Raw genomic sequence first — 15,609 nt, 5'->3', positions numbered from 1 at the left:
CCCACCCAGCCACCCCCCCAGAGGTGTGTTGGGGTTCCCCTGCCCACCCATCCATTCTCCCCCTAGGGGCAAGTGGGGCTCCCCCCACCCACCCATATGTCCCCTCTGGGTGAGTGGGGTCTCCTTGTCCGTTCATCTATTCCCCATCCCCTCCCCAGGTCAAGTGGAGTCCCTCTGCCTGCCCATCTGTCCCCCGCCATGGGGGTGAGTGAGGTCCCCCTGCCCGCCCGCCCGCCCACCTATCCATCCCCCCTAGGGCTGCGCAGGCTGTCTGAGCACAGCAGGGCTGCACTGCACTGCACAGGGCATTAGTGCACATCGACTTTGGCCCTGTGTGTACGGGCTGTGGCGTTCCACTTGAGTGGGTTTGGGCAGCCCTTGAACTGTGCTGGGGTCTCCCCAGATGCAGGGGGTGAGCAGAGTGGGGCTCCAACCCCCGAGTGGTTTGTCCCAGGGAGCAGGTGCTCTGGGATCCCTTCCACCCCTCTGGGAAGGGTGCCCGCTGACAGCGTGAGCCCCGCCCTGGCAGTGCAGCATCCTGAGCTCTGGTCTCCTGGTCGTCACAGGGCCAGACATGCTGCACACACCTGCTTTGTCAGGTGCCCTGGGGCGGAGGCTGGAGGCTCGGGGTCACCAAGCAGTGACAGGCTGGATTTTCAGGAGCGCTAGCACCCATCATTCCAACTGCAGGCCCCAGGGACCAGATTTGGGTGACTGGCCCAAGCTCACACAGCAAGTCCGTCACTGAGCTGGGGATAGAACCCAAGAGTCTGGGCTCCCTGCAGGGCAGGACACGCTGGGCTGCAGCTCCAGGGGACGGAGCTTGGAGATGCCCCGTCATCTCCCTTTGGATGGGCAGAGGCCCAGCTGCCCTGCTTCCCTCAGGGTCTCGTGGCCCCACAGAAGAGCAGAGGGCAGTGGGGCCCGGCCGGGGGGTGGTGGAGTCCAGTGTGTCATCACATCTCCCTCATTGGGATCAGCCCATCCCAGATCCTCCCTGCTAGTGTCCAAAGCGCCCATGCAGGGCATTCAGCCCCTCACCGGCACGGCCAGTCACTGCAGGTCCGGGCACGGCCCCAGCACGACTGCCCTGCCAGTGAGTGCTGAGTCACTCCTGCTGCCCCCTGGGGCTCTCTCCCGCACAGCGGCCCCATGACCAGTTCATCATCCAGTCGCAGGCCTGGTTCAACGTCTCCGCCATGCCCTACCGCATCCAGCCCGAAGAGCTGCCCAGCGGAAATGCCACGGTACGTCCTTGGGGAGAGGCCACGGCCAGTGGGAGGAGCCACCTGTGGCCCCCTTGCTCTGTGGGGGGCTGGTTCTGTTGGCCCTGCAGCGCCTTGCTGGTGCCCCCATACTCTGCCCCCCGATACCGATTGGCATGGTGGCCCTGGCTCAGGACCTGGCTTCTGGCAGGAAGAGACCGAAGCAGGGACTGAGAGTCACAGCCCCCCGGAGCTTGGCCAGGGCACACTCTGCCGCCTGGGGGGTGCTGGCAGTGATGGGGTAGGGAGAGCCAAGCTGAGCAGACCCAGGGCACAGTGCCCTGGCAGAGCGTGCAGCCAGCACCTCAGATTGGCACAGAGGGTGTGGGCGAGAGCATCACGTTCAGCACCAGCTGCAGCTTCCTGGGCCAGAGGGCGGCACCATGGGGTGCCTGGTACCAGACCGCACATGAGGTCTGAGGTGGGGAACAGACACCTTGAGCCCCCTGCTGAGCTGGCCGGGGGTGGGGGCAGCTTATTGTCATGTAACGGGGGTCATTTGGGCTGGTGGGGCACCACCCTTGCAGCTCCCACCCTGAGGTGAGGGGTCAGCCCTTCCCCCAGACCCCGTCTCTCTCCCCCCTTGGTGGGGCACTGACCCGGCTGTCCCTCCCCAGGCCCACACGGAGGTGGTGCGGGTGAGCCCGGATGCTGAGAAGGAGATCCCCACCTGGTGGGTGGTGCTGGCTGTGCTGGCCGGGCTCCTGCTCCTGGCCCTCTTCATCTGCGCCCTGTGGAAGGTGAGGCTGCCAGGGCTCATGCTAGCTGCCAGAACAGAGCCATTCCCAGGCAGATTAGTCCAGCCAAGGCCGGGGGGCTCCTGGCATCAGGATCCCCACACGGGCGGATCAGGGGCAAACCTGAACCTGGGGGTAGCCAAGAAGTCCGTAGTCAGGTTCCAGGCCAGGGTCAATACCAAGTGTCAGGGGCTGAGTCAGGTGTCAGGAGGCAGGGCCAGAGCCAGGAGTTCGGGAGCAGAGAGGGGTGTGGCAGCTACAGGAGATCCAGGCTGGGTTTCTACAGGGCAGGGAGCCAATCAGGAGCCATGAGGCTGCTGCCTGTCAGACCCCTTGAGGCAAGACTGCCCATGGTCAGTGTCCACAGCAGGTCATGGGCAGTGGCATGCAGGCTGGTTCTCCGGAGATGCTGGCTGCCTGGTAGCTCTGCAGCCCTCAGTACTAGATCTGCAGGGTCTTACGTCCCCTCCCCCCTTATAAGGGTGCCCCCTGCTGGCCGGGATTTGCTGGGAGTGGCAGCAGCGAAGGCAGGTTGGGGGCAAGGACTTGGGCTGTGAGCTCCCAGAAGTGCTTTTCTGGGCCACAGTCCAACCCGGCTCTGAGGCACCAGAGAGAAATGTGTCTGTTTTTGAAGTCCAATATCTCATGGACCGCATCGTCTTCATGTCCTTGGACCCACACCGGAGAGCCTGGTGAGCGAAAGGGTTTCTGTGAGGATACATGAAACCCTGGGTGCCCTGTGAGGGATCTGGGCATCCCATGTGCTGGGTTGATTGGCCGGCTGATGGAATGTGGCTCGAGGGATCGGGGGTCCAGTTGCAACATGCTGGTGTGGAGGTTTAGGGCTGAGAGTGATACTTTTTGCCTGGCGATGAATGCCGGGCCTTCCTGACGCCAGCTATCAGCATACCACTTTTAGTTCTCCTCGGCCTTGTCCAGGTGGGACACATTGGATCTACTGCACCCTGATAGTGGCTGCTGGATTGATGGAGTTGTTGGGTATGGCTGAGTGGAAATGGGGGTGGAAGCCACAGTTGGCACAGAATGGACTCTGCCCAGCGGAGACATGGCCAGCATTGCAGTAAGCAAACTCTGCTCGGGACAGGAGGCTCGACCATTTGTCCTTGCGGAAATTCATGAAACAGCACAGACTTTGTTCTAACAGTTGATTCCCTCACGTGGCCTGACTGTCGGTTTGTGGGGAGAGGCAGTGGATGTGCAAATGCAGACCCCAAGCAAAACCGCGACACAAACTGTGGACCCCGATCTCTTGTGCCGCTCTCCAGGAGCCCATGAAGGCAAAGGATATGAGTCAGCAAAGGACAGCTGGGCTGTCTGTTCTGCAGAGGGCAGGTGCACAATGGGGTTGCCATGGGCCATTTTTGTCAACTGGTCAACCAGAGTGAGAACTACAGTGTGCCCCTTAGACATGAGGAGCTCAGCTGTGAAGTCCAGGGCAATGGCCACCAGGGTCCAGATGGGGTCTCAGAAGGCAGTAGGGTGCCGAGGGGTTTCAAGCGCAGCGTCTTGGTGTGGGTGCATGTCTCACAGCAATCAACAGTCAAGTGAACTGTAGTGTGCGCTTGGGACCACCAGAGGAATGGGCGGCCAAGCGGAGAGTCTTGAGGTGCTCCAGGTGGCCTGCTAGTGGTGATTCAAGACAGAGCTGCAGTACCTCAAACTGGAGGGGCCGGGTGGAACATACAAGCAGCCCTTGACACAGAGCAAGCCATCCTGGACCTAGTATTGGCCTTGGCCTTCTGTCTTGAGTTCCTTGTGAGGGGGCACCTTCCCTGTGGCTGAGTGGATCAGTGACATGAGGTCTTGGGGAACTGTGGCATCCAGGAAGTTCCAGGGCTTAAAATCATGTGGGGACTCCACATGGGGGACTCCTGGATGGTGAGATAATCCCCTCTTCGAGACAAAGCATTGGCAGTCTTGGTCTGGGTCTTCGGGTGTACGTGATGGTGAAATTGAAGTGTGGGAAGAACAGGGCCCAGCAAAGCTGCCTCTGGTTCAATGCTTTGGTCCAGTGGAGATACTCCAAGTTTTTAGGTTCCGTGTAGCCCTGTACTGGGTACAGCGCACCCTCCAGATAGTGGCACCACTCTATGAAGGTCGCTTGGATGGCTAGAAGCAACTTATGTGGAGTTTTGTAATTTTGTTTGACTGGAGTGAGCGTCCGTGAATGGCAGGCACAAGAGTGGAGATGCTGCTGGGGACCATGTCTTTGAGAGAGTAGGGCCCCAATTGCCATATTGGAGGCATCAGTCAGGATTAATCGGGATGGACCAGTGTTGGGGAACTGGCAAAGGTCATCTTGAGCCAGTCGAATGCTTGTGTGCGGCCGCCAAAGCCCAGGTGAAGGTGGTATTTTTGCAGAGAAACACTGTCATTGGTGCAATGTCGCCTGAAAACCCAGAGATGAAGCATCTATAAAAGTTAGTGAAATCCAGGAAGCGTTGCAGCACCTCGATGTTTTGAGGGAGTGCCCAGGTTCATACTGCCCCACCTTCTTGGGGTCCATTTGGAGGCCCTTGGGGGACAAGATGTAGCCCAGAAACTTCACAGAGCACTGATCAAAGCTGCTGATTTCCAGCTTTGGATACAGGCTGTGTTGGCAGAGCTGTTCCAGGACCAACTGGACATGCTGGGTATGTTGCCCAGGATCCTCAGAGAAGATGGGGATCTCATTTAGGTGGACTGTGATGTACTAGTCTCGAATGCCATGGAAGACCTCGTTCACTAAGAGCTGCAATGTTGCAGAGGCATTTGTGAGGCCAAGTGGTATGACCAGCTATTCGTAGTGTCTGTACTGGGTTCAAAAAGCAGTCTTTCACTCATCCCAGTGGATCCGAACCAGGTGGTAGCCACCTGTAGGTTGAGTTTCTTGAATACTTGGGTTGATTGTACGCAGGCCGGTAGTTCTGGGATGAGTGGAAGGAGTAACCTGATTGAGGGCCAGTAATCCACACATAGGCGCACGGTTCCTTTCTTTTTAACAAACAGAATACGGCCCTGGCAGGAGAGGTAGATGGTCATATGAAACCCTTGGCTGGGTTCTCCTGGAGATCAGAACCTGAGCTGGCTGACCTGCGCTACTACATCACGTAGATATGGCCAAATGGCATCTTGGCCCCTGGGTGCAGCTCAATGGAGCAGTTATAATCCCAGGCTGCGGTGCGGTGACAGAGGTGTTCTTGAAGATGTCACAGCAGTCGCTGTGCTTGGGGGACAGTGCCAAAGCCAACTCTGGTGCTGGTCCCACCTGACCTGTGGCCAAGGCCGGAGTGTGTCTGGTTTCTGGGGCTTGTCACATGACGCATGCAGGCAGACATGCTGGAAGAACTAGGAGCAGAGGCTAACTTGGTGCTATTGCCAAAGAATGTGCGGGTCATGAGCCAACAGCCATGAAATGCCAAGGATTATGGGAAGTGTGGAGAGCAAATCGTCCCAAACTGGAGGAGGGCCAATGATCCCAAATGGCAACTTCCAGAGGTCCTGTCGCCTGTGTCACTGGCCCGATGACAGGAGCAATCTATAGTTCCCACTAGGTCTAGGACCATCTTTGATTGAACTGGATGGGCTGCTTTGTCCACTGCCCCGGAATCCACCAGTTCCCACTGTGGTGGGATTCGGTGAGCTTCTCTACAACACAGAGGTGGACCTGGAGCTCAGGGTGTGGGGAGTGCTTGCTGTGCCTGGGATGTGGTTTCCATCATATGCAGGGTTTACAGTTTGGGTCTATGGCTCTCAGCCCCCCACTGTACACATTGTCCCACTGCCTGTGCAGAGCCTGGTTCTGTGTCGTGAGCTAAAACACTCTGTCTTGAAGGGTGGGGAGCTCCTGGAAGATATCAGCCCCTTTGGGCATCTCCAGGGCTTTTCCAAGCTGAAAAGTCCTAGCCTCTTTAATCTCTTCTCATATGGGACCCGTTCCAAACCCCTAATCATTTTAGTTGCCCTTCTCTGAACCTTTTCTAATGCCAGTATATCTTTCCTGAGATGAGGAGACCACATCTGTACGCAGTATTCAAGATGTGGGCTTACCATCGATTTATATAAGGTGTGACAAAGTTCCTCCTCTACCTTGGTGGGTCCTGCGTTTATTGGTGGATTTTGCTAACCTCAGAGATCTTCCTGTATTGGATCAGAAATTGGGAGGTTTTGGGGGGAGTCCGGGCCCACCTTCTACCCCAGGTTCCAGCCCAGGGCCCTGTGGACTGCAGCTGTCTAGAGTGCCTTCTGGAACAGCTACACAACAGCTACAACTCCCTGGGCTACTTCCCCATGGCCTCCTCCAAACACCTTCTTTATCCTCACCACAGGACCTTCCTCCTGGTGTCTGATAACGCTCATACTCCTCAGTCCTCCAGCAGCACAGCCTCTCACTCCCAGCTCCTTGTGCCTCTTGCTCCCAGCTCCTCACATGCACACCACAAACTGAAGTGAGCTCCTTTTTAAACCCAGGTGCCCTGATTAGCCTGCCTTAATTGATTCTAGCAGCTTCTTGATTGGCTGCAGGTGTTCTAATCAGCCTGTCTGCCTTAATTGTTTCCAGAAAGTTCCTGATTGTTCTGGAACCTTCCCTGAACCTTACCCAGAGAAAGGGGACCTACTTAACCTGGGGCTAATATATCTGCCTTCCATTACTCTCCTGCAGTTTATACTCCAGCTTATACTCAAGGCCCGCCAGGGATGTCAGTTGGCAGCTCCTTCATGGGGCCATGAGCACGGGCGTTTACTTGGTGCGGTTTACCCCTGTTCCCAACACCTGTCCTTTTTGTGGCGTGACAGAGACCTTAGCGCACATTTATTTAGAGTGCACCAGATTTGCAGCCCCTGTTCCGGCTCCTCTTGAATCTCTTTTTGCATTTTTGGTTGCACTTTTCCCCTCACCTGTTTATCTATGCACTCCCCATCCGTGGCCCCACTAAGTCGCAGGATCTCCTTATCAACCTCCTCTTGGCCCTGGCCAAACTAACCATCTACAAAACCAGGGAGAGGAGGTTGGCCGATGGGATTTCCTGTGACTATGGGGCCTATTTCTGCTCCTCCGTCCGTTCACGCATCCGGGCAGAGTTCCTCTGGGCGGTGTCCACTGGCTCCCTTGACGTCTTTGAGGAGCAGTGGGCGTTGTCCGGTGTTCTTTGCTTGGTATCCCCATCAAGTTCCCTTCGTTTAGCCCTATGACCTCACCCCCGATCCTGTTTTTTTCATTGGTTTTCCCACGCAATTATTTGGTATCACAGACCTGTGGATCTTCCTCTTAGGCTGGGGGGAGGTCCCTTAGCAGTGGGCGGGCTTTCCCACTTCCTGGATAGCAACAGGATCACTCTCCTGTAGCCATCTGGACTGACCCTGTCACAAAGGGCAATAATGTATTCTCCTTCTTATTCTCTATCCCCTTTTTAATGATTCCTAACATCCTGTTTGCTTTTTTGACCACCTCTGCACATTGCGTGGATGTCTTCAGAGAACTATCCACGATGACTCCAAGATCCTTTTCCTGATTAGTTGTAGCTAAATTAGCCCCCATCATACTGTATGATGCAAATTAGTCGAAACAATAGTAAAGAATAAAATTGTCAGACACAAAGAACATAAATTGTTGGGCAAAAGTCAACACGGTTTCTGTAAAGGGAAATCGTGTCTTACTAATCTATTAGAGTTCTATGAAGGGGTCAACAAACATGTGGACAAGGGGGATCCAGTGGACATAGTGTACTTAGATTTCCAGAAAGCCTTTGACAAGGTCCCTCACCAAAGGCTCTTACGTAAATTAAGCTGTCATGGGATAAAAGGGAAGGTCCTTTCATGGGTTGAGAACTGGTTAAAAGACAGGGAACAAAGGGTAGGAATTAATGGTAAATTCTCAGAATGGAGAGGGGTAACTAGTGGTGTTCCCCAAGGGTCAGTCCTAGGACCAATCCTATTCAATGTATTCATAAATGATCTGGAGAAAGGGGTAAACAGTGAGGTGGCAAAGTTTGCAGATGATACTAAACTGCTCAAGATAGTTAAGACCAAAGCAGATTGTGAAGAACTTCAAAAAGATCTCACACAACTAAGTGATTGGGCAACAAAATGGCAAATGAAATTTAATGTGAATAAATGTAAAGTAATGCACATTGGAAAAAATAACCCCAACTATACATACAATATGATGGCGGCTAATTTAGCTACAACGAATCAGGAAAAAGATCTTGGAGTCATCATGGATAGTATTCTGAAGATGTCCACACAGTGTGCAGAGGTGGTCAAAAAAGCAAACAGGATGTTAGGAATCATTAAAAAGGGGATAGAGAATAAGACAGAGCATATCTTATTGCCCTTAGATAAATTGATGGTACGCCCACATCTTGAATACTGTGTACAGATGTGGTCGCCTCATCTCAAAAAAGATATACAGGCACTAGAAAAGGTTCAGAAAAGGGCAACTAAAATGATTAGGGGTTTGGAGAGGGTCCCATATGAGGAAAGATTAAAGAGGCTAGGACTCTTCAGCTTGGAAAAGAGGAGACTGAGGGGGGATATGATAGAGTGATGAGTGAGGTGGAGAAAGTGGATAAGGAAAAGTTATTTACTTAGTCCCATAACACAAGAACTAGGGGTCACCAAATGAAATTAATAGGCAGCAGGTTTAAAACAAATAAAAGGAAGTTCTTCATGCAGCGCACAGTCAACGTGTGGAACTCCTTACCTGAGGAGGTTGTGAAGGCTGGGACTATAACAGCGTTTAAAAGAGAACCAGATAAATTCATTGTGGTTAAGTCCATTAATGGCTATTAGCCAGGATGGGTAAAGAATGGTGTCCATAGTCTGTGTTCATCAGAGGATGGAGATGGATGGCAGGAGAGAGAGATCACTTGATCATTGCCTGTTAGGTTCACTCTCTCTGTGGCACCTGGCATTGGCCACTGTTGGTAGATGGACCTTTGGTCTGACCCGGTACAGCCGTTCTTATGATAGTCTCTCTAATCTCCCTTAGCATTTCATTGTCACTATCGCTGTCCTGGTCAGATGGTCGATACCTAATGTTATATTCTTATTAGAGCATGAAATTTCTATCCATAGCTATTCTGTGGAACATGTGGATTCACTTAAGATTTTTACTTCATTTGAATCTACATTTTCTTTCACATATAGTGCCACTCCCCACCCCACTGCACGACCTGTTCTGTCCTTCTGATATATTTTGTACCCCGGAATGATTGCTCTCAGTCCACCAGGTTTCTGTGATTCCTATTATATCAATATCCTCCTTTATCACAAGGCACTCTAGTTCACCCAGCTTATTATTTAGACTTCAGCATTTGTGTACAAGCACTTAAAAACGTGTCACTGTTTGTCTGCCATTTTCTGATGTGTCTGATTCTTTATGTGAGTGTTTCTCATCTGATCTGGCCCTTACATTATCCTCTTCCGTCCTCTGTTCCTGACTATAACCTGGAGATTCTCTATCATTAGACTCTCTCCTAAGAGAAGTCTGTGTCTGATCCACATGCTTCTCTGCAGCAGTTGGCTCCCCTCACCCCCCATCTCCTAGTTTAAAAACTGCTCTGCAACCTTTTTAATGTTTAATGCCAGCAGTCTGGTTCCAGTTTGGTTTAGGAGGAGCCTGTTGTACAGACAAAACTACATAGGATCTTTTCAGGGGGCAAGACAAAGATGCCACATTTATTATGATAATCTGATTTATGACCAATAACTAATATCTTAATCCATATACACACACATTATACCTATACACACACACACACACCAGATGTTCTGCAGCTGCTGCATAGTTACCAGTCCTGGAAATAGCTTGAGTTCGTGGCTTGAGTTTGCAGCTTGGGTTCGTAGCTTGTGGCGGTAACTGGCCAGGAAAGTCAGGCACAAGGACAAGCTGGGTCTCTGTTGGGCCTGCACCGATGTCCTTCCATGTTAGCAGCAGAATGTTACCCTCCAAAGTCTCCCATCTCACCCATCCTTTTTGTAGGCTTCAGTCTGAATCCAGAGTCTATAGGTGTTGCTGTGTCACGCTGCCTCTGGGTTTGGTGATTGATCACCCGTCAATTGCAGGTGTGATTTCAGCCTGGGATCTGGCTTTGATCTTCCTTCTATTTTCTGTTTAGGGTGGACTCTTCTTACTTTGTTAGGGCCCTTGTCTGCATCTTCAGCCATTGGTGTTTGAACTTTATTTCCTCAGGACAGGCTGGGGCTGGAGGTTGATTCCATCATCCATACATGCCTCATTTACACATCTAAACTAAACTAATAAGATTACAGCAGGGTTTGCAAAAATGAAGGTTGGAGGAAGCTTTTACAAAATGGAGTGAGCATTTTAAAATGGGGTTTGAATTACAATATGGCAAACAGTGAACAGAAGTTACAATGTAGGCAAGTGTAGTGAATGGTGAACAGAAGTTACATTAATGTAACCCTTCTGCCCCTCTGAGTTGGCAGCAACAAGGGCCGGGTTCAGTATCCAGGGGTTCCGTTTCAATAACACAATGGATAACCAGCTTGAGCTCCCACCCAGTGACCTGGGACACTTACATACCACACCCCCCCGGGCGCCTCTAGGAGGCAATACTTCCCCTCTCGCAAGCACGGAGTCTGAGTGTAGCAAAATCCTTTTAATAAAGAAAGGAAACAATGCGGCATCCAATTGGAGAAACACCACAAACAGGATTACAACACAAACCATAAACAAAAACCCACCTCCAAGTACATTTGGCAAAGTCCTTTCCCCTTTAGGGTCTTAAGTCCAATCACCCCAAAGTCCAACAACCCAAAAGTCTCTGGTCAGTGCCACCCCAGAATTCAAGAGTTTATCTGCAGAGTTTTACCCCCCCAGCCTGCGTGGAAATGGGGGAGAGACCACACAGGGTGTTAAGGGGCACCTTACATGGGCCAGGGCCAACTGCTCCACCTCTCCGTGGAGTTCTGCTGCAGCCTTCACCACGACCAGCTCCACTACACCAGCTGTGCCGCTCCTCCAGCCATTCCTGCAAACCACTCCACTCTGCTCTCTGTTCCACGGGCTGCTCCAACATGCTGCAAACTGCTCCACTCTGCCAGCCGCTTAACGATAGGTCTTCAGGCTCCCCCACAGGTTAACACAGCACTCAGTGATTTCAGCTTTTAGTAGGGGAGCCCTGGTGCTGGTGCCCCATTGGCCCAACATGAATTCAACTCAGCAATCTCTAGACGGACTCCTAATGGAATCAAAATTAGCTCTACTATTTAACAGTGGAGAGAGGAGGATGTGAAATTGGTGTTCCAGGGTCTCAAAAGGGGCCTCTACCATCAGGTACACACACCAGTCCCCAACCTCTCTCAAGTCACTGGGTTTTGGAACCCATGTCCCTTGTCTAGCAAGTGTCATTTAATTTATATTGAGACATCTCTGTCATAAAGCAGTCTCATAGTTCCTCATTCACATAATCAGGTGGCAACACTTTATTTATCCTGTCCCAATAACAAAGAAATTGGGGATCCCAGAGCTGCCAAAATAACCATCCCAGGCTGCCTTGCTGGGTGTGCCCATGCAAATACCTGAGATTCCACACTTCCTGACATTCTTTCCACGCTTCCCATAATTCACCGCCAGATGCCAGGGTAGGGCTCATCCTGACTCTGCTTACATCAATAAAGTGAACAATTTAATTTATCAATTCTACAAGCCCATCTCTCCTGTATAGGCTCCCCCCATCCCTAATGAACGTAAACCCCTCCTCTCTACACCATCATCTCATCCACACATTGAGACTCTGAAGCTCTGCCTGCCTACCTGGCCCTGCGCGTGGAACTGGGAGCATTTCTGAGAATGCCACCATAGAGGTCCTGGATTTCAGTCTCTTTCCTAGCAGATTAAATTTGGCTTCCAGGACATCTCTCCTACCCTTCCCTATGTCATTGGTACCTACATGTACCACGCCCACCGGCTCCTCCCCAGCACTACACATAAGTCTGTCTAGATGCCTCGAGACATCAGCAACCTTCGCACCAGGCAGGCAAGTCACCATACGGTTCTCCCAGTCATCACAACCCCAGCTATCTATGTTTCTAATGATCGAATCTCTCATTACTAACATCTGCCTTTTCCTAGCAACTGAAGTTCCCTTCCCCAGAGAGGTAACCTCAGTGTGAGAGGCAACCCCAGCACCATCTGGAAGGAGGGTCCACACTATGGGAAGGTTTCCCTCTGCTCCCATTGACTGCTATGCTTCCCTGGGTCTTTTTTCCTCCTCAACAGCGCAGGGGCTGTCTGACCGGAGGTGGGACAATTCTACAGTGTCCCGGAAAGCCTCATCAACATACCTCTCTGCCTCTCTTTGTTCCTCCAATTCCGCCATCCTGGCCTCCAAAGTCCGTACGTGGTCTCTGAGGGCCAGGAGCTCCTTGCACCGACTGCACACATACACCACCCGCCCACAAGGCAGGTAATCATACATGCTACACTCAGTGCAATAGACTGGATAGGCCCCACTCTGCAGCTGGGTTTCTGCCTGCATTGTCTCCTAGTTAATGGAGGGTTTTGTTTAAATCAAGAAGTTTTGAATGTAGTTTGGTTTATAGTTTTATAAAACAGCAAGGGGCCCTTCCCCCCTTCCCACTCCCCTTCCAAACTCCCTTGCGCTCCCTGTTAGCAGCCCCCGGTCACAATGGGTTCACCTCACCCCAGGCCAGGGTGGTCCAGGCAATCTGTCAGGATCCCAACGAGGGCAGTCAGACCCCAGGGGCAGAGCAGCTCACAATCGGGTTCCAGGCCAGGGTCCAAGTCAAGTTTCAGGGTCAGGAGGCAAAGCTCAAGCCCAAGCCAGGAGTTCAAGATCAGGGGTGGGTGTTGGAGCAGCTACAGAAGATCTGTGCTGCTGCCTGGACACTTCCTGGAATGCCCCGTGGGTTTATATAGGGTGGGGAGCCAATCAGGAGCCATGAGGCTGCTGCCTGTCAAACTCTTGAGGCGGGACTTCCCATAATCCGCATCGACAGCAAGTTGTTGGCTGTGGAGCCCATGCTGGTTACAGCTGCCTGGCAGTGCTTCCGGCCTAGGTTCTAGCCCTGCAGGTCTTAGGCCCAGGGAGACTGGCCCAGCCGGGGGAGGGGGCCCTGGGGGTCTGGCTTGGTGCTCAGAAGGGTCTCGATGAGATATTGGGGAGGGTCTGTCACGGCAGAAATGAAAGCAGTGGCCCATCTGCCTGCCCCCCAGCCCTGGGGGCTCCACATCCCCTGCCCCAGCCAGCGGGCTGCAGTGGGCCCCCCCTTTCCAGGCGGGTGCTGCAGGTGGGTGTGGGGAGGGGCAGAGGCACCCTGCTGTCCCCATTGCTCACAGGACAGGGGAAGGAGAGCTCTGCCTGCCACAGCCCTGATTGGCTGCTCTTCCCCAGGAGGCGGGGCAGTGGTGAAGGCAGCCAATCAGAGGACGTTTCATCCCCTGGGAGAGTGGAAATGTGGCCTCCAGCTGTCGGGCTGCACTTGGAGAAATGTATTTCCCGGGTCCCTGATCTCATGCACACTGAGCCTGCTGCTGCCAGGGGGCTGCTGTTGAAGAGGTGTTTGGGGAGTTGGGGGGGACGTGACTGATGGGCTTGTTGGGGGAGGCATGTCATTTGGAAGGGCCTTTTGGGGGATGTTGTTGGGGGGGTGCTGTTCAGGGACAGTGGGTCATGTTGGGGGGCTGGGCTGTTTGGGGTTGTTGGGGGATCTGGGGCCTAGGCAGGGGTCTGGGGTCACTGTTTCCCTCTCTCACAGATGGGGTTTTTCAAGAGAACCCGGCCGCCCATAGACAACCAGGAGGAGCTAATGAGTGAAGAGACGGGGGAGCCATGCACAGGGAGGGGCCAGTAGGGGGGCGCCTCCCAAACTGGTCCCCTCCTTGCGCTCCCGTCCCTGCCTCCTGCAAGTGCAGCCTATGCCTGGGGCCTGTGCCTCAGTAGCAAGGAGAAGGAAAGCTGATGCCTACGCCAGCCAGACGGACAGGCAGCTCCTGCCCCCCTGCTCTGCCTGCAGTGTGCACACCCTGCCCCGCGCCAGCTGGAGCTCCCCAGCCCACAGCGGTCTCCCCTCCCAGCCGAGGGCAGCAGGCAGCCAAGGGGCCCGGGCTGTACCCTGTGGCAGGCTGTGTCCTGGTACCAGAGCAGACACGGGCAGGGCTGGCCAGAGGAAAGTTCCCCCTCCCCCCTCCCCGGCCACGCCAACAGCTCAGCCCCAGGAATGCTGCACCTGGCTGGGATCTCAGTCCTGCCCCTGGCACTCAAGGGGGAGCTGAGAGAGCAGCACAGAAGGGGCTGTTGGATCAGCTCATCTGCCCCCAGTGCAGCCCAGGCCCCCGGTGCTGAGCCCAGAGCTGGGAGAGACCAGGAGAGACCGAGCAGGGAATTGATGAGGAGACAGATCCACCCCCAAGGCTTCAGAGGAAGTTGGAAACCCCTTGAGGTCCCTGCCCATCTGCCCTGGGGGAAACACCCCAGCCGAGGCAGAGCAGTTGGCCCCAGAGCCTGCTGCCCAGCCCCACGCAGCCGGGTGCCCTGGCAGCTGGCGCTGCCTCTCCTTAGCACCACGTCCATTTCCACCTCTTGCAGAGGCTGATCAGCCCTGGGTGGGGGTCAAACAGCTGCCGAGGCCCCATCCTTGCAGGGCAGAGCACCAAGCCCCCAGCTGCACCCTTGGGGGAGGCGGGGGGGGGGGCCTCTCCCATTCCCCACCCACTGCTCCTGTATCATGGGCCCCGCTCCTGGCCAGGGGAGCAGGGAATTGTAGCCTCCCTCCTGCTGCTTCCTGCTGTGCAATAAACGAGCTTCCAGAAGCCTGTGCAGGGCGTCCTTTCCTGGCCACATGCGGGGGGAGCAGGTGATCGTGGTGCATGGGGTGTGGGAGTAGTGGAGGGTACTCCTGGATGGGAGTGGGGGATTGGGGGGGGGGCGGCGGTAGGACCCTCATGTGCAGGGCAGTGGCGCCAGTGTCCCTGGGGAGCAGCAGCTTTTCCTCAGCCCTTTGGCACAGAGGCAATAAGAAGGCTCCCTCCCATTGCATGCTGGGATGGAGGCATTGCTTTCCAGCCCCACTGCATGCTGGGATTGAATCGGGACGTGCGAGAGCTCAAATGGGGAGGGGTGCATGTCAGCTCAGCTGGGTCTGCCCCTTAGCGATGGGGGGGGCAGGGGAGGATTTGGTGGCAGGGGAGGGGATTAGCCCTAGGCCTGGTCTGGGCTGCCACGGGGCTGGGCACTTGTCTCCTTTCTCTGTAAACCCGTCGCCAGTCCAGACAGCTGGCACAAGGGGCCATTAGCCCAAGGGGCCAACTGCTGCCAGCACACTCACCATTGGCCTCTGTGTAAAGGTGTCCCGGGGAGGGGTGTCACAGCTCCCGGTGCTCAGCCCCTCCAGAAATCGGGGAGGGGGCAGGGCTGGTTCAAAGATATTTTGCGCCCAGGTGAAACTTCTACATTGCGCCCCCCTCCCCCGGAGCACCGCTTATTAAAACTTTCAAAAATGAATACTGCATAATGTGGCCTTGGTTATTAGAATTAATACACATTCGGCTTGAAAATTTATTAATTTCATTATCAGAGGGGGGCCGTGTTAGTCTGGATCTGTAAAAGCAGCAGAGTCCT

General features: G+C 54.0%; 1 protein-coding gene across 2 annotated transcripts in view; it reads left to right on the top strand.

The window, feature by feature from the left end:
• The window catches only part of ITGA2B (integrin subunit alpha 2b), a 43,318-nt gene extending 28,517 nt beyond the window's left edge, over positions 1–14,801 (top strand). For both annotated transcript variants that reach the window (XM_050934905.1, XM_050934904.1), the window contains 3 exons: positions 1,146–1,247; positions 1,883–2,005; positions 13,748–14,801. In XM_050934905.1, the coding sequence (XP_050790862.1) occupies positions 1,146–1,247; positions 1,883–2,005; positions 13,748–13,843 (321 nt within the window). In that variant the 3' untranslated portion in view covers positions 13,844–14,801. The remainder of the gene's footprint in view (positions 1–1,145; positions 1,248–1,882; positions 2,006–13,747) is intronic.
• The last annotated feature ends 808 nt before the right edge of the window (positions 14,802–15,609 follow it).

The sequence above is a fragment of the Gopherus flavomarginatus genome, chromosome 25 (assembly GCF_025201925.1).
Source record: "Gopherus flavomarginatus isolate rGopFla2 chromosome 25, rGopFla2.mat.asm, whole genome shotgun sequence".
Lineage (NCBI taxonomy): Eukaryota > Metazoa > Chordata > Testudines > Testudinidae > Gopherus > Gopherus flavomarginatus.
Note: the sequence above shows the minus strand (reverse complement) of the source record. Positions and strands in the feature narration are given on the sequence as shown.